Raw genomic sequence first — 27569 nt, forward strand, 5'->3', positions numbered from 1 at the left:
ATGGGGCAACAGCCTAAAGTGGATTCTCATACCAGTTTGGTCTATCTGATTAAGGTATTTTGTTTTTCTACCAATGTTTACTCTCCGAGCTCTCCTTCCCCGGAGAAAGAAAGATTATTAGGTGATCCAGGATCATCATGATTCCAACTAAATTGAAAAACTTGAATACATGTGATGTAAAGATTGTTAGAGACCATAGACATGTGATGATCTAGACTACCTGATAATTTCTCTAAAGAAGAAAACTTGTCTTGCACTAAGGTTTTTGTGTGTGTATAAATGCATTGGAAGATATTGATGATATTTGGATATCTTCTTAAATTCTCTTTCAAGGTAGAACTATTCACTGCTAAGGATCTCGTTGGTGCTAAGTTAATTGGCAAACCAGATCCTTATGCTGTCATTACATGTGGCAATGAAAAGCGATTCAGGTTTGTTGATCTAGTTTTTTTCCCTCCTTTATTTGAATTTATCTCTCCAAGAAATGGTGGAGCCAGAGGAAAAAAATTGTTAAGAGTTTTGGGGGATGCTTTAGAAAAGAAATTCTATATTCTTATATATAGAAGAAACACACACACATATATGTGAGTAATTTTGCAGAGATTTTGTATATTAAATGGTATACGTGTACAATCAGAATTGACAATAAAGGAGATATAAGGTGGATTGGATGATTAAGGAAGAAGGAAAGAGGGAAAAGATCGTGGGTTCAATCCTCTCTACTAACAAAAACTAACATTTACCGATAAAAAAGAATCGCAATAAAGAATGTGCACTGTCAGAGACTCAGCATGTTTTCTTCTTAGATACAAGTTTTTGCTCAACATTGTTCATTGTGTCCTCATAAGTTGATATTCTGGTGTGCTGATGCAGTTCCATGGTCCCTGGTTCAAGAAATCCAATGTGGGGTGGGGGCAAGGGTGAGGTGTTCAATTTTTCCGTTGATGAACTTCCTGTCCAGGTAGCTGGCTTATCATATATGTTTTGATTTGGATTTTGGAGTAATTATACCAAGTGTTTGCAACTGCTGAAAATGGTTTCAGTGGTTTGTGAGGTTTAATTCTTATCTTAGCAGACTGATGTTGATGTTCAAGCTATTATTGCCATTAAGCACCAAGATTTTATCTTCTAAGAACTTGCTTAGTATTCTTTCTTTCTTCTTTTTTTTTACCTGGATTTATGTTCTCTTAGAGAACAAATAGTTTTATCTACCTCTTAGCTGTACATTTCATGCAATAATGTACATTTTTGGCAGTCAATAATGCTTTATGTAAACTTTTCCATCTATGAATGAATTTTATCTCATTGGCAATGCAATTTATTTACTACCAGCCCTTTGTCTCGAAAGCTCTGGTGTGTGTTATTTCAATGTCACGGTACTATTAATAAAAGAGAGAATGTTGGGGTAGCACCTATTCTGGAAATGATGGTGCAATCTCATCTCAGATGGTTTGGGCATGTGGAGAAGGGATCGGGATTCTCTGCAGTCGGAAATTACCTGCATTCATGCGGTCAACTAATGGTGATCATTTGATGAAGATCAGACGGATGGTACTTTAACTCATAAGTCAGACTTCTGACTTGCAACTGCGTGAATGCGCCAAATCTACCATCTGAATTTGTAGTTTTGTGTTTTCATAATAAATTTAATGCAGCAATACATTTTCTTTTCTAAATTCTCAGACAAAGAAAACAGATGAGAAGAATAATGAAAACAAATATATCTATGCAAATGTAATAATCTTTTGAAGCTAATTATTGTGATCAAACATAATATTTTGAGCATACACTTGGATTGATATCTATAAAGGAATATCAGAATATTTTCATGCCTTTTTTTATTATCAGCAAATGTTAGCTTGTTAGAATGTTAGTTTTGTTAGCAGAGAGAAATGAACCCGTGAGGCTGCGACCTTTCCCCTCTTCCCTTCTTTGTTAACCATCCAATCCACTTCATGCCATACGTCAGTAAAAGCTTCTCAATTGACAGATTAAATCTGTTATGTAGGTTTTCGTTAAACTGACTTCTTTCCCTGCTGGCGTAGCAGATCAATGTCACAATTTATGATTGGTATAAATGTCGGGATAATGCTATTCTTGGTTCAGTGACTGTTCCACTTAAAAGCAATGGTCAAACTGGTCCAGTGTGGCATACTTTAGATAGCCCATCAGGGAAGGTAATTCCTGCTGTTAGAAGAAATTTTGTTTGGTTTCAAAGTTTTTGTTTGTCTTGTTTTTTTATTATTGGCAAATGTTAGTTTGTTAGAAATGCCGGCGGGAGATTCGAACCCTCGACCACTCTTCCCTTCCTTCTGTTACATAGTTTTGTTTGTCTTGTAGTTCTAATACTTTTTTATGTCGAAAAATATCATTATTAATATGTAACTGAATGTCAGGTTTCTCTTCAAATAGAAACAAAAAAACTACCTGCAAATGTTTCTAGGTGAGCCTTTTGGTTTCATATTTGTTTTTCAAAAAAATGTGTATTATGTTGGTCCAAGATATTTGGGTGCTGTTATTATCATCATATATTGGTCTATTTCTTATAGTCATTGATTGACTGGACTGATAGGATACATTGTTATGGAGAAGCCACTGTAGTCCATCAAAAGCCAGGGCCTCTTCAAACTATATTTGATCTTCATTCTGACGAGGTTACTGACAGAAACTAAACTTGTTTATTTCTGGTTATTGATTACCAATGTGCAGTTTTTTTCATAGGTCATATATACACAGAAATAAAAGATATGAATGTGTGCAACTGTACTTTTGTTCTATAGTGTTTGCAGATCTAACAAGTGAAGTATATTTATCAGGTTATTGATCATAGATATATTTGTGCACTTGAGACGTCATTCTTGTACCAAGGTGATATGTATGTCTCAGCATGGAACATTTGTTTCTATTCCAATATGTTCTCAAAGGAAATGAAGGTCAGATTATACTTCTGTTTTGCCCAGGTTCAGTAGTCAGTGAACACCATAGCATACATAGTTTCTTGTATGAGGTTGTTGATCAATCACTCCTCTTGGCTGTTTTAATTTTAATATTTTCTGATAATTTTTCTGAGAGAGATTGATAAAAATTGGAGTTGGAGTAACTTAGATTTCATGTGAAGTTTCTGGTTTAGTGAAACAGTGGTATTATTAGTCATAGGGTCTTGCCTGGACCTTTATTTACTGAAACTGTATCACTTCAGAAAAAATAAATATTCCCTTTATTATTAATAGGTTTAAATATATTTTTAGTTTTTCAAATTTAGAAGTTTGTTGTTTTTAGTCCCCAAATTAAAATTTGTATTTTTTTGGTTCCTCTTGCAATGAAAAACCGTCACGGGACTAAAAAAAAATATTTCGTGAATTTGAAAAATTAAAATAACAGACCTTCTAATTTGAAGAACTAAGAATATAATTAGGCCTTAATACTTATTAATATATAATTATACATGACTTTAGAAAGAAAAATAAAAGCCCGTTCTTACTTATCAACACTGACAATCTGTTAGTAAGTGCCTTTTTATTTTTCTACATTAGTTATAATATAATTTTTTTTGGGACATTTGCCTGGTGGTTATTCCATTTGAAGATATAGATGAGGTACAATGTCTATTGCTTTTTCTCTTCCCCTCCGCACTAAATATTTCAGTCAAATGAAACTTACATCTAGTGTAACCATTCTACTTTTTCTTAAGATTCAAAGGAGTGAACTTGCATTGATTAATCCTGCTATAACAATTATTCTTCGCAAGGGTGCTGGTGGACATGGTGTCCCTCCTTTCAGTCCTTTGGGAAGTCCTGATGGTTAGTAATTTGTTTGAAACACTTTAGTCATTTATTTTCTTGGAGGAGTTTTCAATTGTACTTTATGATACAATTCAATGCTTGTCCAGATTTTTTTCATAAAAAGATTCAATCAAATTAAACTTGAGCGATTGCATCAGCTTACTTCCTCTTTTTGTGTGTCGTACTGTGGCTCTACATGTTTTCTATACATATCACAATGACTATATCCTTTATTGTTGACTGACTTTCATGTTTACATAAATACTGGCATCGTACTGTATTGATGGTTCTCAATTTGTTCAAAATATATAAGAATGATACTGTCTTTAATGTTATTCTAATATTGGTTATATTTCTCTTACAAAATAATAGTGAATGTTCTTATTTAGTGAATAAAAGTGAGCACTACATGTTATCACAGATGATGGCCTTTGTCAGATGATTTGATTAGATCTGTATTTTTCTTCTTTATTTCAGGTAGGGTCGGATGTATGTTTGCATCATTTGTGGACAGGAATAAAGCATTAGAAAATCTACAGCGTGCATCAAAGAATTTCCATGAAATTTTAGAAGCTGGGAAGGTCACAGCTCTTGCTTAATCAATTTGTTTTTTTGTTGTCTATTTTACAAGTTCAATTATAGAGATTTATATATATACTTTTTGAATAAGTTGCTTCTTATTATAAGATCTACAAGAGATTCAAATGTAGAACTACGTGCAAGTATTCGGAAAGATTAACTGTTTTTGGATCTGATTCTTTTTCTATCTTTTTATTGTTTTAATTTTTAATGAAAAAAATTCCCTGACATTTTTGGATAAATAGAGAACGATTTCAAGCGATTTAGTGTTTTCATTAATCATTATACAGGAAAATGCAGAGCCAGAGCTACGTGCACTTAGCGATTCTGCCAGAGGAAGTAAGGCACTGGATAAGGCTCTTGAAGAAAGCATGCCAAAAACTGGAAAACTTCAACCTTTTATCAAAGAAGAGGCTTTAGTTGGTATGAACGATGTATGCATCTTTTTCTCCTTTTATCTTGTCTGTTTAACTATCACCTTAATTGTTTGTATATAACTAGTATCCTTCAACAGGAAGTTCTTCCCTGCATAGATGAGCAGTTTTCTAACTTATTATTGAATGATGATGGTTCAAATTTTTCTAGCAAATCGTTCCATATGGAAGGATGCTAATCTTGTAGTAAGTTTTCTTCAATTACTATTGTGATTCTTCTTAAAAGATGTCAATTTCTCAAGTGGTTTATAATGGAAATCAAATGTGAAAGAATAAAGCTTACTTATTGTTGTATCACCCGAGACTGCTATTAATTATTGTGCAAGCTAGCTCCAATTTTTATCCCCAAAGTTCAAGTTTAGAGTTAAACTCTTCCCTTGATTCTTCAATTAAAATATATCATTCACAAAAGGAATGCATTTAGGGATAATGTTTTTTATGTTCCTGGTAAGCACATCTAAGAGTTCTCATACTAGTGGTTACTAGATCTTATTAGAGTTGATGCTTTCTAACCCTTGTATGATCTTTTCTCTCCTTTTCCTTAATAGATTATTATTTTATTAAAAAAAGGTAGTTTTCTTGTGTTGATAATGTTGTCTATAGTTTTTTTTTTTTTAATGTTAATAATGTTCTATTGTGTATCTTGTCCATCGAAAAATCATTTGTGACACCCTCAATCCCAACATGCATATAAATAGAAAAAACATATATAAAATATGGAATTTAATTAAATCAATTTTATTCAATAAAATCGTAAGTAAATCCACGTGGGTAAAAGGTCCACATTCGTTTCACTATTAAAAAAAAACTTCTCAGAAACATTTTCAACTCAAAACAAGGTCTTTCGAGTTGAAAAAAGTTTAGTTAAGCAGCTGAATCAAATAAAGTAAAATGACATGTTTGAAACATCATGCAATTAAAACAAAAATTCATGCCCCCAACGTCACATCCTATCAGAGCATTGTGTCTTGATGTCTTCCAACACAAGGTTCCTTAAAGCAATTCACCTAGTCATATGCTCCCCCAAACACAAGGCTCGAGATCATCACAGAATTCAAACACAAACAACGCACGGGGAGTGAGTTATCACATTCCTAAACAGGTAGAGATAAACGAATGCATATATATATATATAGTAGAAGTATCATAAGCTCAACTTAACACAATTCGTTTCATTTTATCACTCATTGCATAACATCACTTGTTCCAATGATTTAATCACAAAATCATATTCCACACTTTTACATTAATCACGTGTTCAAAACAAGATATGTCAAGTACAACACAACTTCTCACACTCACAATTCATTACCCACTATCACATAGCAAATGACAATGATCATTACACAGACATTATGCAACAGATATACTAAGACTCAATCCTATATACAATATGGTACCATGTCAGTGAAAAAAAACACCAAGGCGCCTAAGAGTACATAACAAGACACGCCACACAATGGGTATGTCAAGTCATTCTCACTAAGTGAAATTATAAGGTGACCAGTCAAGGTCACTCTGTTTTGCGAAAATGCTCCAATCATATGGGATCAACATAGGCTTAAAGGAGCACTCAAATCGAGTGTATTTACCCCCAAGGCCTAGACTCTGAAGAATCCATGAGAGTCTCACCTTCCTGATTCAGGTCCAATCCCTAAAACAACTTTTGCATGCAGACACTGCTCATAAATTATACAATACCCATGACTTCACGCTTATTTTCAAACACGTTTAACACAATGCACTACAATTTAACACCTTAGATTCTTAACTTAGAATCCTACACTTTCCTTTTAATACCTCACGCATTGCTCTACAATTTAACACCCCAGGTTCTTAACTTGCAACCCTACACTTTCCTTTTAACATCTCCCGATTGTGCTATAATTTAACACCTCAGGTTCCTAATTTCAAACCCAACACTTTCATTTTAACACTTCGCGCATAAATATTTTTCTCGAGGTGAACACCAATCAGATTATTGTATAATTCATAAGTCAAAACACAAGTAATACCACATCAAATATTGACCACACACTTATTCACAACCATATATCATGTTCACAATTTAACATCTTCCAACATCGCAATCCACCATCACATGTTTACATGTATCTCACAAACTAACACATACTCAACTTACCACTTATACTCAATCTCAATCACAATTCATAATATACAAATAGTATTACATATATAAACACACACAATATATAAATAACTAAACACATAAATATTTTAATCATGAATTTACAAAGTGAAATATAATCAAACAAAACTGCACCAAGGATTCACTAAAACTTTTGAAGGACCTTATATTTAAATAGACTTTGGCCAATTTAAAAGAATAACAATATGAAACAATATATAAGCTCATACTAAATATTAAAACTAAAACAATAATCGAAAATGTCATTCTGTTAGCCTATTCTAATTCCAAACTATATATAAAATACCCTAAAAAGTACGAATAGGGAAAAAATACAAAATCAATATCTTATTCCCTCTTACAGTAAATCACTCCTTACTTAATTTCATCAATTCACGCTAATTAGAAAAGAATCAATTTCTAGGTTTCACACTCAATACAAGAACATATCAATTTCATAACAATTTCGCATCGGGACATCAATTGGTTCGTCAAACACAGTCAATTCGCGAAGAAAAGAATAAGAACAAAATTGAAATTCATAAAACAATCCAAAATTTATCCTTTAGGGATCCCTACACATGTTCATTTTAATCCTCAAGCATGAGTAACTCATCCCTTACTTCTAAGTGGACTCACGTGTGTAGTCCAACAACGATAGCAGCTTCTCTAGCGATTTCCTAAGATTCCTCAAGCTTTTTCTCTGGTTGTTTTGTTAGGATTTTCAAGCGTTAGAGAGAAAAAGAAAGGATTAGAGTCTCAATTTTATTGTCTCCGTGCGAGGGATATTTCTCTCTTTACAAACATTATTTCAAAAATCCCAACGGTGAAAATGTGAAAATTTGAGTTCCATAGGTGGTGTCCAAATTTCAGGATGATCCAACAGTTAACGAATCCAAGATCATAGTTTTACTGTAATAAATTTAGGTGTATGCGAAAAAAAAAGGAATTTTGAGAGAGGAAGGAAGAAGAACGAATTTATGAGGAAGTGAGAGTGTAGATAAATATAAAAATTGACCTAATATGTTTCTATTTATAGTTAGAGTATTCTGAACTTATTATTTACTCTATTATTTTATTTTATTATTTTATAAAAAAAAGAACTCTATTTTACTATGTCATTAAATAAATAACCAATTAAAACATCTTTTTATTTTTTTTAACATCATTTTATTCTCCTTATTTTCTAATATTATGAAATCTTATTTTAATTAACAAGAAATATTTTCTCTTATTTATCTAATTTCTAAAAACTCTATTAAATTTTTTAAAAAAACTCTTTTTATTTATTTTTGAAAAATGGAATGTTGCACCATTGAGCTCTAAATCATTCTTAAAGTTTTCACCTATAGTTTTTCTTTGACTCCACAATACCTCTAGCTATAGAATTTCTATCAGAAGCGCAAAAAGACAAAACTTGGATTAACATTGCAGAAATTTTGCAAATGTTTTAAGTTGACTGGAAAATAGTCATTGCATTTGCAACTACAAGGTTTTCTAGGTCTAGGTAAAAAAATACTCATTATGCAATTGATGAGTTACACTAAGCTTGTGGATGTGAGTGTAGCATTTTCATTGAAATGAAAGAATCCAGTAAATTACTATTTGAATTATCTACCAAAGAGTAATAGGCTAATAGCTTATTGAACTTTTGGTTGATGGCTATGCAGATTGGAAACTAAAGCATAAACTAAAATAGCCACAATGGCTTTGAAATCATTCTTGAATGTTATTTAAAAGCTGTTATGTAGCTGCATTCTCTTTACAAAAAAGCAGTTGTGAAAATTATACCTTTTGTGTATTCTAGGAGTTAAAATAGTCTCTCTTTTTATATAAAAAAAATGAATTTAACTTGTTTTTTATCTTCTTTTTTTTCCTTTTTGTTTGTTGCAGGACTGATAATTGGAAAGTGAGCATATACTGCAGTTCCTGCGAGAGAAGGTGAAGTCATTGGCAGCTGATTGAGAATAACCCATTCTTTGGCATGCTTTGAACTCATACTGTGTGATTTGGACATATGAATTAAACTTGCCCTGGTTGAGTGACCTGAATAACATAAATGATGATAAGTCAGTTTTAGATAATTTTGAGTTTTGTGACAATTGATTTCAATACGACGGTTACTTTTTCCAGATTTTATTGCAGCTGTAGAATGATGTATTAACTGTAGTCTTCTAATGTTTTTTTTATTGGTGACAAGAGAGTTGATCAGTGATAAAGTGTGAATGGGTCATGTATTTAAAAATAAAAAAAACATATGAACTGTGATGTGATTTTCTTCGAGTAGACTACACTGGCATCTCTTAAATTTTTGAGATTACACGTAACCCCTTTAGTTTTTACTATTTACTGTTAGGAATTAATTCCTAATTAATTAATTAATATGGGTTACATATTATATTTATCATTTATATTAGTTATTTATATATATGAACTTAATAAAAATGATCTAATTTAATGAGCTTATTGGACTATCATCAAAAATTAATATGGGCTTGATAAGTCAAAACCATTTTGACCCATTAGGGAATAATAGGAACGATTTGGTTGAGGAAGAACACAAAACCAACGGTTTCTCAAACTCATCAATTTCGCTCCTTATCATAGATCCAGGTATTTTTTTCACAACCCCTCTTGATAATCTAATGTAATGTGTTTTTGATGATTATTAGTATTTTATTAAGATCCCTAAAATACCAAACAAGTGGTACCAGAGTCACCATTATTGTTAGATTATTGAGAATTAAAGTTATTTGATTTGTGTTATATCTGTATTATTTTATTACATGAACCCTAATTTTATTTTGGGATTTTATCTTTGCAATTATAATTATGATTGTAAGTTTCGGAATTTTTTTTTCTTTTCGATCACGATATAATAATCATCATATGCGCATTCATGTTTTGCGTTCGGATTCCATGAGAAAAACTATTTTTTCTCGCTTCAAAATAGTCATCCATTTTTATTTCTCGTTCACGTGTTTGTTTTTTTTTTTATGGTTGTTGGTTTTGTTTCCTTATGCATGCCATGAATACATGCCATACATGTCATGACATGATATACATGTGATACATAATCTTTGACTTTATTATATCATCATATGAAAATCCATGTTGTGTATCGTTAAATGCAATTTGGCTTTTACATTTTTTTTCCTTGTTTTTATTTGTGAATTATGTGTATTAATTGGTAATTCTCATTATGATTTGGTGTAAATTCAGAAATTACAAACCCTCAAAATTATTCTTTTTTTCATCTCTGGTAATTTTGATTGAGTTGATTGAAACAATATATTGTTAAAGCAATCTCTATTGCGTAAATTAATTTAATTAAAATTGCATAGATATTAGTATAAAATTATTTATGCGAATTGTGCTCAGCCCAAAAGAAGACACAATTTGGCCAAATAATTTTGTACTTGTGATGATAAATGTGTAACAATTATAAGGTATTTTCATGTGAATTATAGTCGGTTCAAAGAAAGGCTATGATTTGACAGAATTTATTGTCAATATTTGATCATTGCATTGAGAGTACCAATTACAAATTGATTTCTTTGTCCAAAGACTATGAATTAATGTTGTGATGGGTATCTTGTGATAGGTTTGTTATGTGAACTATTTTGCACATGTCTTGTTATATATATTTTTTATATAACTTATTGGCTTATTTGTGAGCATGTAATTATTTTTATTTTTTATTATTATTATTCAATTTTTGTTGCTAGTGTTGCAAATGTATCTGCTCAAGTGAACAGTATTCCTATGTTGAATGGGACAAATTTTAAGGTCTGGAAGGAAGCCTTAGAAATTATTCTCGACGGTATGAATTTGGATTTGGCACTGAGAATGGAACGACCCACTTCTACTCTGGAAGCCTCCAATGAGGTAAAAATTGAGAAATGGGATCGTTCCAATCGAATATGTATTATGATCATGAAGCACTCTATTTCAAAAGTGTTTCGGGGCTCTATTTCAGAGGGTGAAAATGCAAAGAAATTTATCGATGAAATTGAACAATACTTTGCCAAAAAAATGAGAAGGCCGAGACGAGTAACCTTTTGGCAAAAAATGATAAGGGCAAAAGTAATATAAGAGAGTACATAATGGAAATGTCTAACTTGGCATCTAAACTGAAAGTAGTTAGAGCTTGGTGAAGATCTGCTCGTGCATTTAGTTTTGATCTCACTTCCTGCACACTTTGGGAAATTCAAGGTGAGTTATAACACTCAGAAGCACAAATGGTCCCTTAATGAGCTTATATCTCATTATGTGCAAGAGGAAGAGAGGCTGCAGAGAAACAGATATGAAAGTGCTCATTTAAGTTCCACCTTTCAAATAAGAAAAGAAAGAAAACTAAAGGTGCTGCTGAAGGGTCTTCTCAGCAAAAGAAACCAAAGAAGGATGAGGAATTTACCTACTACTTCTGCAAGAAGTCTGGACACATGAAGAAAAAGTGTCCCAAGTACGCCACATGGCGTGTAAAGAAAGGTAAATCTTTTGCTCTTGTTTGTTTTGAAGTTAATTTAGCTTTTGTACCTAAAGATACTTGGTGGGTAGATTCTGGTGCTACTACTCACATAAGTGTAACCATGTAGGGTTGCCTGTGGAGCCGACTGCCAAGTGATGATGAAAGATTCATATTTGTTGGCGATGACAAAAAGGTTGCAATGGAAGCTATAGGAACTTTTAGATTACAGTTAAAGATAGGATTTTATTTGGATTTGTTTGAGACTTTTATTGTACTGTCTTTTAGACGGAATTTAATTTATATTTCTAGTTTGGACAAATTTGGTTTCTCTTGTTCATTTGGAAATAATAAAGTTAGTCTCTACCAGAATTCGAATTTGATTGGTTCTGATTCCTTAATTGATAATCTATATATGTTGGATGTTAATTGTTCCTATAATGAAATGCAAACAAATTCACATGGCACAAAAAGGAAATTAAAAGAGAATTCAGCCACTTTATGGCCCAAACGCCTAGGTCATATCTCTAAATAGAGAATTCAGAGACTTGTGTCAGATTAAATTCTTGAACCTTTAGATTTATCAGACTTTGAAGTCTGTGTTGAATGCATAAAGGGAAAACGAACAAACATAAGGAAATTAGGTGTCGAAAGAGCTAAAGACATCTCAGAACTGGTACATACGGACATTTGTGGTCCTTTTCTAACACCTTCTTGGAATGGGCAACAATACTTTATCTCGTTCATAGATGACTACTCTAGATATGGTTACCTTTATTTGATACATGAGAAGTCTCAATCCCTGGACGTTTTTAAGAGTTTCAAGGCTGAAGTTGAACTTCAACTTGGAAAGAAAAATTAAGGCTGTCAAATCTGACCGTAGTGGTGAGTACTATGGTAGATATGATGGATAAGGAGAACAACGTCCAAGACCTTTTGCGCTTTTTCTCAAAGAGTGTGGAATTGTTCCGCAATACACTATGTCAGGCAAACCTAGCATGAATGGTGTTGCAGAACGACGAAACCGAACTCTTAAGAATATGGTGAGAAGTATGGTTAGTCATTCTTCCTTGCCAGAGTCACTTTGGGGAGAAGTCTTAAAGACCGCAGCTTACATCCTTAATAGGGTGCCGAGTAAAGCAGTTAATAAAACCCCTTAAGAAGTTTGGACTGGAAAAAAGCCAAGCATTAAGCATTTGCATATTTGGGGTTGTTCGACTGAGGCATAGCCTTATAGGCCACATGAAAAAAAGCTGGATTCAAGAACAATTAGCTGCTATTTTGTTGGCTATGTTGAACGCTCTCGAGGCTATAAGTTTTATGTTCCCACTTTAAGATCAATATTTGAAATGGGAAATGCAAGATTTCTTGAGGAAGTTGAGTTTGGGAAGGAAAAGACCATAAGGAAAGTTGTCTTTGAGGAAAAACATGTTATTGACAGTGCTCAAGTTCTCATACCTATTGTTGTTCAAGAAACAACTCCAGTAATAGAAAACAATGTTCAAACTATTGTTGATGACATTGTTCAAGAACAAGACAACGATGAGGTTCTTCCTCAAATACCTACACAACAACCTCAACAATCTCAAGAAGTGTCATTAAGGACATCTAATAGAGAGAGGAGAAGTGCAATCCCTGATTATTATATTATCTTTCTCTAAGAACATGAGGATGGCATTGGTTTAACAGAGGATGATTCGATTAACTTCTGTCAAGCCATGTGTAGTTCTAACTCTCAAAACTGGATCAATGCCATGAAGGATGAGATGAAATCTATGCAAGACAATGACGTTTGGGATCTTGTCGAATTGCCTGAAAGTGTGAAACCTATTGGTTGCAAATGGATATTTAAAACCAAAAGGGATTCAAAGGGCAATGACGAGAGATATAAGGCTCATCTAGTCGCTAAAGGATTTACCCAAAAGGAAGGCATTGAGTATAAAAAAATAAAAATAAAAACCTTTTCTCCAGTATCTTCAAAGGATTCTTTTAGAACAATAATGACACTGGTAGCTCATTATGATTTAGAGCTACATCAAATGGATGTTAAGACTGCATTTCTAAATGGTGACATTGAAGAAACAATTTATATGATGCAACCAGAAAACTTTGTATTAGGTGACTCAAAGTCTATGGTTTGCAAACTAAATAAATTCATCTATGGATTGAAACAAGTTTCCCGTCAATGGTATTACAAGTTCCATCAAGTCATTACCTCATATGTTTTGAGGCAAATGCAGTTGATGATTGTGTATTCCACAAGTTTAGTGGGAGTAAATACTCATTATTTGTGTTATATGTCGATGATATACTGCTTGCTAGCAACGATATAAGCTTCTTACAAGAGACTAAGAAATTTCTGAGGAAAAATTTTGAGATGAAAGATCTTGGGGAAGCCTCTTTTGTATTAGGAATCAAGATACTAAGAGATCGCTCTCAAGGTATCCTAAGGTTGTCACAAGAGAGTTATATCGATAAGGTCCTAGATAGATTCGGCATGAAAGATAGTAATTCAGGAGATACCCCGATAGCTAAAGGAGACAAATTTAGTCTCAAACAATGCCCCAATAATGACCTTGAAAGAATAGAGGTGCAAAAGATTCCTTATGCATCAGCAATAGGAAGTCTAATGTACGCTCAAGTTTGCACTTGTCCCAATATAGCATTTGTTGTAGGAGTTCTGGGCAGATATTTAGGTAATCCTGGAATGCAACATTGGAAAGCAGCAAAACGTGTGATGCGTTACCTAAAGAGAACAAAAGGATACATGTTCACTTATCAAAAGCCTGAGAATTTTAAGATCATTGGGTACTCAGACTCTCATTTTGTTGGATGTCAAGATAGCAAATGCTCCACATTTGGATACATATTTATGCTGGCTGGAGGAGCTATCTCTTGGAAGTCTGCTAAACAAACTCTCATAGCTTCTTCGACCATGGCTGCGGAGTTCATTGCTTGTTTTGAGGCATCCGACCATGAGATATGACTGAGAAATTCTGTCACTGCTTTGCGCGTGGTTGACGGCATTGAAAGACCATTAAAGATTTATTGTGACAACAACTCAACAGCTCTTTACTCCAACAACAATAGGAGTGCAACCAAATCAAAGTTTATTGACATCAAGTTTTTGGTTGTTAAAGAAAGAGTTCAAAATAGACAGATTTTCATAGAACATTTAAGGACTAATGATATGCTAGTTGACCCACTTACGAAAGGTTTGGTACCTAAAGTTTTTCATGAGCACACTACTCATATGGGAGTGACTCCTTATAGTACCTTAGTTTAGTGGGAGTCCCATTTATGTTCTATCTATGCCTTATGTTTTTCAGATATTTGTATAGATTGATTTTCTATAAAATAAAGTTGAAGGTTATCATTTCATGCTGAGCTTGTTTTGTTTACAATATTTATATTGTGTTTGGATTGATCTCTATAAAGAATAAAGTTTGGACTAGTTAGAAATGAACATGAATGAGATCACATTGTATGTTATTTTTATGTCGCTTATCCATATTTGATCTATGTCATCAAGTATATGTGACATTGGTGATCATTGTGGCTCAATCACGTTGGACTGTGAGGAAAATTGCAATGGTTATGTGTTACTATATAAGATGGACCAGATTGTTTAAAGAAAGTCTAAAAGTAAATAACATACGATTGCGCGCCTAAAGACTTTTGCAATATAAATGATTGAGGTTAATATGAAGCTCAAGTGGAAGATTGTTAGGAATTTTATAATTCCTAATTAATTAATTAGTGTGGGCTACATATTATATTTGTCATTTATATTAGTTATTTACATTTACGGGCTCAATAAAAGTGATCTAATTTGGTGAGTCTATTGGACTATCATCAGAAATTAATATGGGTTTGATAAGTGGAAATCAGTTTGGCCCGTTAGGGAATAATAGAAACCCCAACAGGTTAAAACCTAAAGCAAGATTGTGGTCCCCAATACACCAAAATCAGAAATTGTATTCTCTTCTCCCATCTGATTGAGGAAGAACACAAAACCAACAGTTCTCGAGACTCATCAATTCCGCTGCTTATCATGGATCTAGATATTTTTCACAACCCCTCTTAATAATCTAACGTAATGTATTTTCGGTGATTATTGGTATTTTATTAAGATTCCTACAAGACCAAACATTTACAACAACTTCTCTTGTGGGAGTATAGGATGTCATGTCTTTCTAACAATTAAGGAGTGTGAGTGTTTTTCAAACAATTAAGGGAAATTCTTTCTAATTAATCAAAAGAACAATTAAGGAGAATTAGTGTAGGGTAGAACAAAACAACTCAGGGAAATTAATGTAAGGTAGAACAAGGAGGAATTTCAAGGGAAATTTAATTTAACTAAACTTCAGGGAAGTTAGTGTAATGTCATGTTAGTAAAATATTCGAACTCATCTATCTTCTTATTAGGGATGTTAGTGTAATTTATTATTTCTCTGTTAATATTTTCATTATCGTTTAATTCATGCTTTTTGATAAATTGGTGGGGCTGGACTCCTTCTAACCAATCATATTGTCCACTTTTGAACAAATTGTAGGTTTTTAGTTGTAGCGTTGTATTGCGTGTTGATTTGGAAATAGCCTTTTGGAGTGTAATTCATGTTGGCCGTTACCTAATGAAAGATGCTTCATCTGAATAACATATTAAACTAGGTTGAAGCAAATTTAATAGCGAACGGGGTTTCATTCATTGGTATTGAAGGATTCCCTTTGAGAGGCTTAGGATCTTTATTGTGATTATAAAGTGTAAACCAGCTGAAGTTTGCAAAATCCTCCTCATATATCATTAAACACTTATTTGACCACTTTTTTTTCCTCTTTATATCAAATCATATTAGGTATCATACATATTTCTCTTTCTTTATCTTCTAAAATAACATTGGTTATTCATAAATTTTTATTCAATCCCAATTGCATCTTTAATGATGATGTTGACAGTGAGTGACAGGATCCTAAAATTTATTCTTAAATATTTTATATATTTCAATTTCAATTTGCTCACTTTAAAAAGCATACACCAACCTAAGACCTAATGGGGGAGGCTATGGGCCACTTGACTTCAAGAAAAGTGAAGGTGAGTTTCAATCTCAAGTTTTTTTTTTTTACTTTAAAAAAGGACACTGTCCTAACTAGTTTTGTATACTTTATCAATAATAAACTAGAGAAGCCACCAGTATGAAAGGAAAAGTGCTCATAAAACTAACTAAAAAATTGCCCATCAATAAAAAATGATCGAAATGTCATTTGGAGGGAAAAAATAACAGCATGTTGGTACAGGACAGTTAGTCGGACACTTTTTATTATATATATATAACTTAATTTAACCTCTCAAATTAAAATCGCACTTTAAATTATTTTTTTAGAGGAAGAAGTTTATTGTATTTCATTCAAAATAAGATCATTTAAAAAGGTTCGAATGAAATTAAAGACACGACGATTAACATAAAAAGTTGATGCTCTTGCAAGAGTAAGCAACAACATTAAAAGATGTCTACATTTAGACAATATAAACACGAATTCTATACAAAGTATCAAATCTTATACCACCTTTACTAACTTTTTTATAAAAAATTTATGTTGAAAGTTAAACTAATTCTATAAAATTTCATATTTTAAAAATTAATTGATACTTTAATATACAATTTTATTTCTTACGTATTAAATAATAATATAATATATTTTTTCACTATTAAGTAACTTATTTAAAAATTTCTTAATTATTTAAGATATGGTATATGTAATAATTATGATAATATAATCTGATTCAATGGCTAAACAAATAGTAACATTTAATTTCTATTAAACTTATTTTAATACTTAGAATTATCAGTAAATTATATATATTTTTCTTGAAATTTAAGAAAATTATATATGTTTCTCCTCCTTTTATAAAACATACACATATTTTCTAATGATGTTTAAAGAAATTATACATGTCTTCCTTCTATTTATAAAACCTACAGAAACTCCTTAAATGTTGTTTAAACATTTGATAGTAATAAATCATATGTTAATAATTTTGATTAAAAAAAGTTTAAATATATTTTTAAATCTCATAAATATGAAAATATTTAGAATTCATGACTACAAAAAAATTTATCTATTTTTCATACTAGCAAAATTTAAATGTTATTTTTTATCCAAAATTAAATTCAAATATATTTGAACCTACATAAATATTTTTGTAAGAAAATGTCAGATTTTTTAACTTTTTTACATCGTCCTTTTAGTCTTTTTTTAATTAAAATTGTTAATGCACATTATTTACTATGGTTAAATGATTAGATAACATTTAAGGAAATTTGTGTGGATTTTTTAAAAAAAAATATTTGTAATTTCTTTAAACCTCTAGAAAGATATAATTTTCTTAAATCTCAGAAAAAATATAAATATATCTTAAAAAAAAGAGAAAAGACATTTATATTTTTCCTAAACATTAAAAGAGATGTATGTGTAATTTACTTTAGAATCAGTTGATCATGTTTTATCCCCTTGGTTTCACGCTTCAAAGAGAAACTATATTCAAGTGAAAATTCTGCGACGATACAGCTAACTATTTTGTTATTCTCTAGATACACCAAACACAAACAGCATTGATAAATGCAGGTTCAAAGGCACGTTGATGAAATAAAATCCGATGTGTAAATTAGCACAGTGAAACATTGACATTCGTACTTACATCAAATCTAGAAACGACTTTCATTAAGCTAATCAGTACATGGAATCATTATACAACTAGAATTTTTCAAATATACACTTAATAATCAACACATGGAATTAATTAGTTAAGGGCACATATGGCTAATTGGAAGCTTAGCCGCCCCATCACCCGTTTAAAATCTTAGAGGTGTGGGACAGCTTCTTGACTAGAGTTTTTTTTTAATGCTATAACTATTATATATATATATAGCTACTATGATTCCATCTAGATGTATGATCATAATCATTTTCATGCTAGTTTAGCAACTTTAGCAACCTTTTAGGCTGTAAAGGTGAGAAAATTATTCAATGAAATTGGGAGACATCCTTCTCAAATTTAGGAGAAGTAGTAGTCTTAATGGGAGCCCAGATATCTGCACCATTGGTCTCAGCAACTCCAATAGTAAATGACACAGGAACAAGACATAACCCTCTACTCCTCAGGCTGCATGGCTCCATACCCTGAAGTAGCAACAATTCAAATTATAACCCAATTCAACACCAGGAATAACACTAGTCACATAAAGAGAAAATAATTCATGCCCCAACATCTAAAACCATAAATTGACATACGATAAATTTGTTGACTTTTACAAAAGGACCTAAAATCATGATTTCTGATTGGTTAGTGCATAGAAATTAAACTCGTCAATTAAATTATACTGATTACCACGGGTACATTCATGATTGTAGAAAAGCTATCCAGCATATTATATGAAACTTAATCCTACTCCATGGTGGATTGGTGGTAGAGTTCATGTTATGCTCACCTGCATCTTTGCTGCTGGTGAACTTTCAAGGTATGGAGCACTAAGCAGCTGTTAAAACAGGAAGAAAAAAGATATGCATAAGTTCAATGTCTTACTAAACATAATTTAGAATCTGCAATAGTACAATGTCTTTCTACAAGCATGCATGTATTTCAGCATATGAAGTAACGATAAACCTAGTCATTGATGATGTAATGTGCATTTCCACTTCATGACAATTTTCTTTTTACTTCATCCAGTCCTATTATACTGCCATTCTATATTACCACGTTAAATTTTTTAGTTGGGCAGGAATGACCAAGGAGAATAAAAGAAACCAGAAAACAGAAACAAATTTAATGAAAATGAAATGTCTTATTTCATGTCTTGATAGGAATAATATATTATTCAAGTATGTTATTACAAAATTTACATCAGGACCGGAGATCATACATAATTTAGGTCCAAGTACAGGTGCTCAAGGCATATGAAACCAAATTAAAAGAAAATTAACGGTGATAATTTCAGCATAATGTAGCAAGAATGGCCAAACCTTAACTTGTTTATGAAGGAATCCTATGTATTCCATTGCCTCCTTTAGAACAGAAGATGTATCTGTCTGCAGTGAGAAGTCTAGAAACTTTAGACTCACAGAAACTTTGAATAATTCATTTGATCGAAAACAATAGCAGGTAAGATATCATATGACTCAAATAAGCACTTTTTAAATTCCTTTGCTATTCAAGCCAAACAAGCATGACAAGTATCTGATATATCTTACAGAAGATAATCAATGGAGCTTTAAACAGGAAGCTAAGATAAGTTGCACTAAACACCACCGGATATAAAACAAGTATTTGTAAGCTGTTGAAGAATACATTGTGTCTGGAACGAGTTGTATACCTTTCCATATGGTGAAACAAGCTGCTGAAGAGCAACAATTCGTTTGCCAATCTTTTCCTTCCTCTCCTATTCACAGAAACAATAGAAATGTTATATAAAAAAAATATATTAAAAAGGAAAGTTTGACTTCAATGGAGAAAATCAGATATCATAATTTTGAGCATCATGGAGAGTTTCACACAACAGGTTGGTTGAACACTTTTAAGAGAGAATGAAATATCAAGTACATTGGGAGTAGACATTGATCTCAACCTGAATAGGCTTAGGCGATTAGCATTAAATTAGACTTGATCTCAACCTGAACTTAGTTTATAATTACTTACATAGAACAAATTGAAAATAATCATATGCAATCCATGATATGAACCACCAATATAATGAGTCAAATCATTGGTTATATACTATGAACCAGAGAAGTTTAATAAAGAAGAGGTACCTTATCATGTTTCTCAAGAAATATTTCAAATAGTAAAGCTTGGATGTCTATAAAATACATGAGTGGATACTGAAAGAAAAAGAAAAAAGAAATATTAACAACAATAAAAGGAGAAAAAAGAAACCTTAGTGCTGATCGATAAATCAGCCTTTTGCCTTTTGGAGGCAATAGAAGTATAACTGCTTTGGTCAACAGAGCAGGGGCTCCTTTTATGTTCCATCATCTTTCTAACATCTATCCCCTCTTCTCTCTGGTGGCATCAACAAAGAAAAATCTTGTATGAGAATGATGAGAAAAAGGAATACAGATTATAAAAGAAACTATGAAACCATCAACACTTTCCATCACTAGAGTAGCAAGTACCAAGTGATCTAAATCAGTTAAAAGGTGAGAGTTTATTTTGTTCATAGTTGTAAAACACACAATCATAGTGCATATGCATATGCAACACACAATAGAAACTCACTTGTTACCAAATGGGTCACCCCTATGGTGAAGTCATGATGGCAATCCACTGATTTAACTAAACTAGCTATAGATATATTTTCAGTTACTTTTAAGTTTGAAATATGTTCAATAGAACTTTGGAGAAGTCAAAAGCCACAAATTGAGGAAGTATTGAATGCAAATTGGAGTCAATGTGGGTTGGCCCCACTGGCTCCATTGTTACAGTCTACAGCTTTGAATTTTTTTCTTGGCCTTCCTAAGGGGATGAAAGGGTGGGAAAATCTATTGAGTGAGCACACACAATTCTTTGAATGAATCTTCCATCATCACCCTCACATGTTTTTTAAAAAGGGTCCATGGTTGCAATTTCAGCTGCAACATAAGAATTTTGGGTTCACTATGATCGCAATTGTGGCCGCATCAGTTACATTTGCTCACAATGCCAAAATTTTGTTCAAGATCGCGATCACAATTTAAAACCTTGTTATCCCATAAAAAATGGAAAATTGTGAAAAATAATATTATTATCTCCTGAAAAAAGGAAAAAAGTCTAACAAATGCCTTAGTTTGATGGAAACTTATCAAAATATAAACACCTCCAAGGGGAAAAAAAAAATTCCCCCAATATGGTAGTGTTTGCTTTTGCTCTAGGGTCCTGCCTTGAGTGCAGCATGTAACACACAAAAACACTTACATTTGATAGGACTCAAATCATCCATTCATATTCCATGTCCTGTTTTCTCTCCCTTCGATTAATAATATAACATCTCAACAAAAAAAAAAGCAGGAGAGACAGAGAGTACTACTTTCTAAAAGAAAGAAAAAAATTGTTTAATCACCTGTCATATTTTAATTAGAGAGACAAGGAATTAGAACAAATGATTTCAATCCATATGTATGTATTGGACTTGGCATGCAAAAAATAACTAGTACTAGTTATAAGATTGATTTTCACATTATTAATAATAATATATATCATAAACACATAACAACATGCGATGCTTAGTCAGAATAATAATGCTGTCAAATCAAAGCCAAACAAACGATGTCATCACCGTTACCCTCCCCCGTAAAAGAGACCATTAAAAAATATTAGATAATCTCAGAAATACAAACTGGTAACAGCTACACCACAACCCAAAATCAAAAGTGGCCCCATAGTCATGATCCATGGAAAACAATTGCCAAGAAAAAATGAACCATCCATGCATAATCATATTCAAACCACATAAGGCACAAAAGCTTCTTCTAATAAGCCAAGGGTCATCACTAGTCACTGTCACAGACATTGATCGCCATATTCCTCGGTTAACAACTAATCACACTTTATCAATAGTCCAAATATCTTAATCTAAGAATAGTCAAGATTGTGATTTTTTTAGTTACCACACCAAAATTATTGTTTAATTACTACTAATTTCTTTTGTTTTTGGTGATTTAGTTTCACTAAATTATTAATTAATTTCTAACTTTGTGATGTTGTCAAATGTCAAGAACCTCAAATGTGTGTGGTGGCCCACCATTTGATTTTTGACAAAAGAAAAACACACTATGTATACACACATATACACGCATTCACATACACACACATAGACCTTGCTGAACGAATCTAACTTGCGTACAAAATCTCCCCAACCACCTTTGTTTAATGTTAAAGGATATCTTAATTGATAACATGCATAAGGACACAGGAGTAATTAATTAATTTACGGAAAAAGACAATGATTGATTAATCCAGTGAGAGAATCACACGGTGTGGTTTTGGGCTTGGGTTTTGCAAAATCATAAATAAAGTAATAAGCCCAACCACTCATTTATTACAATATGTACTTAGAATAAGAACAATTCTGATCATAATTCTCTAGGAATTGGAGTGCAAGGATGAGGATTAAAAAGTTGAAACAACATCAATTTTGAACACAAATTCTCAAAATTTCCCATGACACCATCCAAGCACAAGAACAACATTGAGAAAGTCCATTCACTAATAGCCTTCATGAAAAGTGTGAGCACAAGATAACACTTGAAAGACCAAAATAGACAAATGGTACTAAATTTTAGTTTAAAAAACTTACTGAAAACATAGAATCAGCATTGCAGAAGGAGCTGGCTATCATCTATGATGATCCTTTTGAAGCTAAAAGCAGAAAATGGTTGAAACCAAAAGAACCCTCTTCCTTAGGCAAGTGATGGCTGCAAAAAATGGTTTGATGGGTGTCTTCCAAAAGTTGTAAAGCTTGAGACTTTAAGCAGTGCCTGTGATTAGAATTTCATTTTAATACTTTGGAGTACGAAAATTCAAAAACTTTATAAAAAAAAAAAAAGTAGCATGCAGTGCTACAACAAAAGCACAGGCACATATGGGAAAATAAATGAAGTGACGTACAATTAAGTCCTTGAAAGAAAGAAAGAAAGAAAAAAAAACTAGTGGAAGCTCAATAATGGAGGAAGAGAAAGTGTGGAGCAGAGAAAGAAACAGAGGTGTGTGTGGCTTCTTGTGGAGAAGGAAGAAGAGGAAGGAGGAGCAGGTCAATGTCAATGTGATTTTATAAAGCTAGAAAATGAATATAATACAATAATTCCTTACGTAAGAGTTTTTAAATGTATATTGTCATTAATATACTTGACAGCTAATATCCAACCAAGACAACATCTTGGTTTTTCGGATTAATGTTTATACATGTATAAAACAGTTTTATATTTATTATTTAATTATAAATTATTAATTGAATTATTTTAAAAATTAATAAATTTATCATATATAATTAATTATAATTAAATAATTATATAAATTTTTTACGTTTTCAATGCATAATTTTTTTTTCCACTATAAACTTTTTGTATAAATTTTGTATATAAATACTATCTCAATTTTTTTATCTTTTAAGTTTATTATGGAAAAATCAAGAAATATGATAATTTTTTTATTCTATTAAAATAATTATTGATTTTTTTATTTCATCCAGCTTTCTCATTTCAGAATAAATGTATGTATTAATTATTTAAAGATAAGAAAATAGGTAAGAATATATTTCAAAAATAATCAATGTAATCTTCAACTTTATAAATAACAAATAAATAAAAATATTTTTTCTTAGAGAATATGATAATTAAAAAGAAACAGGAAGAGTATAATATATTGTGGTTAATAGAATACAAACGGTTAGTGATTAATGACAAATGTAAAAATTGGTGAATTGTTTATGAATTCATATATGTAAAATGTTTAATAATATTTTTAAATATAATTAGTTGTTGTATTTTTCTTTTCTTTTGAATAAGACAGGATACGAATAGCGAAACTAATTATTTTTCAAACTAGTAACATTGTTTTTAAAGCAATCAGCCTTGGGGCTGAAAATAGGTGTCTCTATTAATTAATAAAACATTTTTTGGAAACTAAATTTTATTAGTCTACGTTAGGAATCCCCTATCTTTCCCGAGAAGACAAAAATTTGTGACATAACCAAGAGTGTTCAGTTCATTTATAAAATACTACTGTTATAATTCAGAAATTTTGTTACATAATCTAATATTTTTTCAAACAAAAAATATATAAAATTTATTAAAAATGATAATAAAAATAAAAAATAGTAAAATTTAAAAAATAAGTAAATAAAATTAGTAACAATTTATTTTTTTATCTTTTATAATTATTTATGTTCATCTTTTAAAAAAAATGAGAATAAAAAAATATTTATTTAATATATTCAAATAATAAAATTTATTTTGTAGAAATAATTACTCTCATTACCATGCATATAGTTCAAGCACTGGTTATAGGCAAATTGACCATATTGGGTTTAATTTACAAACTATTTCCCAACAAATGTCTATTTTGAAACATATTACGGGGGGATTTGTTTTGGTAAGCATTTGGTCAACATGATCAGAGAATCCGTTCACATGACACCTTAGAGTGCATTTTGCCATTGGGATTCACGAAACAGTCAGCATTTCGCCATTAGGGTTGGTGAAACAATTAATATTTGAAAAGGATTTTTAATCAAATCTCTTAATTGATGCTGATAAATATATTAAACGATTTCAGCATCAATTTTGCCAATGAGGATGACGAAATCCACTATCAGTATCAGGATAAAAAAAAATTCAATTATGATAACAAATTTGGAAAAATTAAAAATTGTTTATAATTATAAGATAATTGATGCTAATAAATGTATTTATTTTATAGCATAATTGATGCTAAAATCGTTTAATCAAATCTCTTAATTGATGTTAATAAATACATTTACTTTTTTTAGCATCAATTAATATTTTATTTTATAATTGAAAAGGATTTTTAATCAAATCTCTGCTAATAAATACGATTTCAGCACCAATTTCGCCAATGAGGATGGCAAAATCCACTCTGCCAAGCCTGTTTCGCCAACCCTAATGGCGAAATGCATTTCAAGCTACCACGTAGATGGATTCGCTAATCGTGCTGACGAAATGCTTACCAAAATAGACCCCATGCAATATGTTTCAAAATAGATTCTTATGAGGAAATAGTTTGTAAATGAAACTCAGTGACGTTATAACATTAACAAAAAAGAAAAAAAAAACTTGTAAGGTGGGCCAAGTTTCTAATAGTTTTTTGCTTTTAAAAAACGGTATTGGTATTATTTTGTAGATAAGCAATTTGTGAAAGTTATTGTTTTATAGTAAGTTTCTAAAGTATTTTAATTAAGTAAAAATATTAAGAATGTACCTAACAGTAATTTTTCCTCACAAAACTATTATTGAAGCTTTCACTTCCGTTTTTAAAAGAAACACTAATTCAAATTTTAAAAAAGAATAACGCTAAAGAAGGTTAAGATCTCTAATAACATGATATTAATAAGTATCATAAAGGACACACTATTAATCACGTGTAAATAAAGCATCCCACACCCAACATAAATAGGTGTGTATCACAAGACTTACAGTCACTTTGACTCAGTTATTCATCAATTCTTAACTCATTAAGATAATCAAGTTGATTTTTTTTTTTCTTCCTCACCTGTGTTTTTTTTGTAAAAGGTACTTTACTCGAGATATAGACAAATATTAAATGAAATTGTCTCTCTTTTTTTTTAGAAATTTAGGGCATAATTCATTGCTATAATTGAGTCGAGTTTCATGCATGAACTTTAGATCTTGTGTTTTTTTCTTTTTATGTCAGTTTAGATTATGATGAATTAATTTAACTTTATATAATATTATAAATTATTTTAAAAAGTTAACATTTTAAAAATTGATTATAAATTATTTTTTACAGAATAAAATATATATATTATCTTTACATAGATATAATCTTTTTCAAAAAAAATTATATTTCATAAAATATCCTAAACTATGATTACAAAATCAAGAATATACCTAAAATATTTTTTCCATAAATATCTTATCATTAAAGCTTTCACTTTTGCTTTAAAAGAGAAATCAACCCATCAAAAAAAGAAACCAATGCAAATTATTTTTGAAAATACTTTTATTTGTGGTAAGGAGGATTAAAGTCTATAATAACAATATTGTGTCAATAAGCGCACACTACCAACCATTGTCGTATAAGAGAAGCATGCATGTACTTAAGATCGTATCTATCCTATCTATTGGGATATCTTAACTTGAAGAATGAAGATAATTGAATTAGATTTCGGTCTTAAACTTAGATCTTTTGTATTTGAGTCAAGTTAATTAAGATTATAATGTGAGTTGTTGTTGTATATTAATTTTAACCCATTCTATTCTAAAAAGTAATTTAATAATTCATACTTTCTCATATCCTATTTATAAAACTCAATTACTAAATTCATTAGAATTTAATGAATTAAGGAAAGTGATTAATTTACTAGATCACTATAAATTTATCTTAATTTTATCTCTCTTCTAATTATTTGTCATTACAACCTCTCTTTTAATTAGTTGGATTTTAATCTAAAAATAATTAATAAAAAAATATCATGAGTTAAGTCTCATAAGGACAAACATTATTTTTAGTTTGAGTCTTATAAATAGAATAGAAGGGAGTAAAATTTTTAACTTGTATTTATATTTCAATTTAATATTAATCTTATATTAGCATGACTTATTTTAAAATATATTCAAAAATATTCGTTAGCTCCCATTTTAAACCTTAAAACTTAATTATACGTAGCATTTAATATTTATATTTAAATCTATATTTTTTGTTGAAAAAATCTATATATTATATCTAAATATAAAGTCAACTCCTGACTTAATTTTGTTTCTAACCATAATCAAATCATTGTTTAACAACAACAACATTAATAATATTCCCTTTAAACTATCCATGAGAGATGAGACCATGGAGCATTTCAAGTCCCATGTCATGTTTTGTATATGTGTACGTGTGTTGTTGGGGAGACCCTTAATAGAAGGTACTGTTGTTGCTTACGGATGGGACTATGACCCTTCGTGTTCAAATTTAGCTTACACATGTCTAACTAAAAATAAGGTACCTGCTTCTGCCAAGCCAGTTTCAGAAATAAGGAAAACCCCAAATTCAGTGACCAATTTTCATAGCTGAGCCAATCCACAAGAGTCATCCACATTTTTTTTAAAAAAAAATTGGTCTTTGAATAGGTTGTAGCCATAGGTTACTACTTATTAATATTGATGACTAATATTATAACTCATGTAATCAAGAATGCAGAATCATATCCAAAACTCTATTTTATGTGAAGAATCTCATCTAAAACATTTAAAGTAATTAAACAAACATGCATTAAAAGTGATTATAATATTAATTCTAATAATTAACATTGAGATTTCATAAAAAGTTTAAAGAAATAAATAAATGAATATTCTTTTATATTTTAACGCGTGAATCTAAATTTATTCAACTATCTATGTGTTTTATATCATCAAGAAATACAAGTATTGTTGTAATAATTGTT

General features: G+C 31.0%; 2 protein-coding genes across 3 annotated transcripts; one reads left to right on the forward strand and one right to left on the reverse strand.

The window, feature by feature from the left end:
• Nucleotides 1–3799, forward strand: LOC114420682 (BAG-associated GRAM protein 1-like). Its single transcript, XM_028386514.1, has 9 exons — nucleotides 1–54; nucleotides 334–431; nucleotides 874–961; nucleotides 1447–1551; nucleotides 2049–2177; nucleotides 2397–2443; nucleotides 2573–2654; nucleotides 2817–3596; nucleotides 3692–3799. The coding sequence occupies exons 1-8, from the start codon at nucleotides 1–3 to the stop codon at nucleotides 2967–2969; spliced, it is 756 nt and encodes a 251-aa protein (XP_028242315.1). The 3' UTR covers nucleotides 2970–3596; nucleotides 3692–3799.
• A 14306-nt stretch (nucleotides 3800–18105) lies between these two features.
• LOC114419643 (transcription factor bHLH153-like) lies at nucleotides 18106–23247 on the reverse strand. 2 transcript variants are annotated; one of them, XM_028385380.1, is made up of 7 exons: nucleotides 23051–23247; nucleotides 22740–22920; nucleotides 20342–20467; nucleotides 19782–19847; nucleotides 19438–19497; nucleotides 18900–18947; nucleotides 18106–18591 (listed from the first exon to the last, which is right to left on the reverse strand). In XM_028385380.1, exons 2-7 carry the CDS (start codon nucleotides 22779–22781, stop codon nucleotides 18436–18438), a joined length of 498 nt encoding a protein of 165 aa, XP_028241181.1. In that variant the 5' UTR covers nucleotides 22782–22920; nucleotides 23051–23247; the 3' UTR covers nucleotides 18106–18435. The 2 variants fall into 2 exon arrangements, with proteins under 2 accessions (XP_028241181.1, XP_028241180.1); XM_028385379.1 differs by having other exon boundaries at nucleotides 19432–19497.
• Nucleotides 23248–27569: the final 4322 nt, after the last annotated feature.

The sequence above is a fragment of the Glycine soja genome, chromosome 7 (assembly GCF_004193775.1).
Source record: "Glycine soja cultivar W05 chromosome 7, ASM419377v2, whole genome shotgun sequence".
In the NCBI taxonomy this organism is placed as follows: Eukaryota; Viridiplantae; Streptophyta; class Magnoliopsida; order Fabales; family Fabaceae; genus Glycine; species Glycine soja.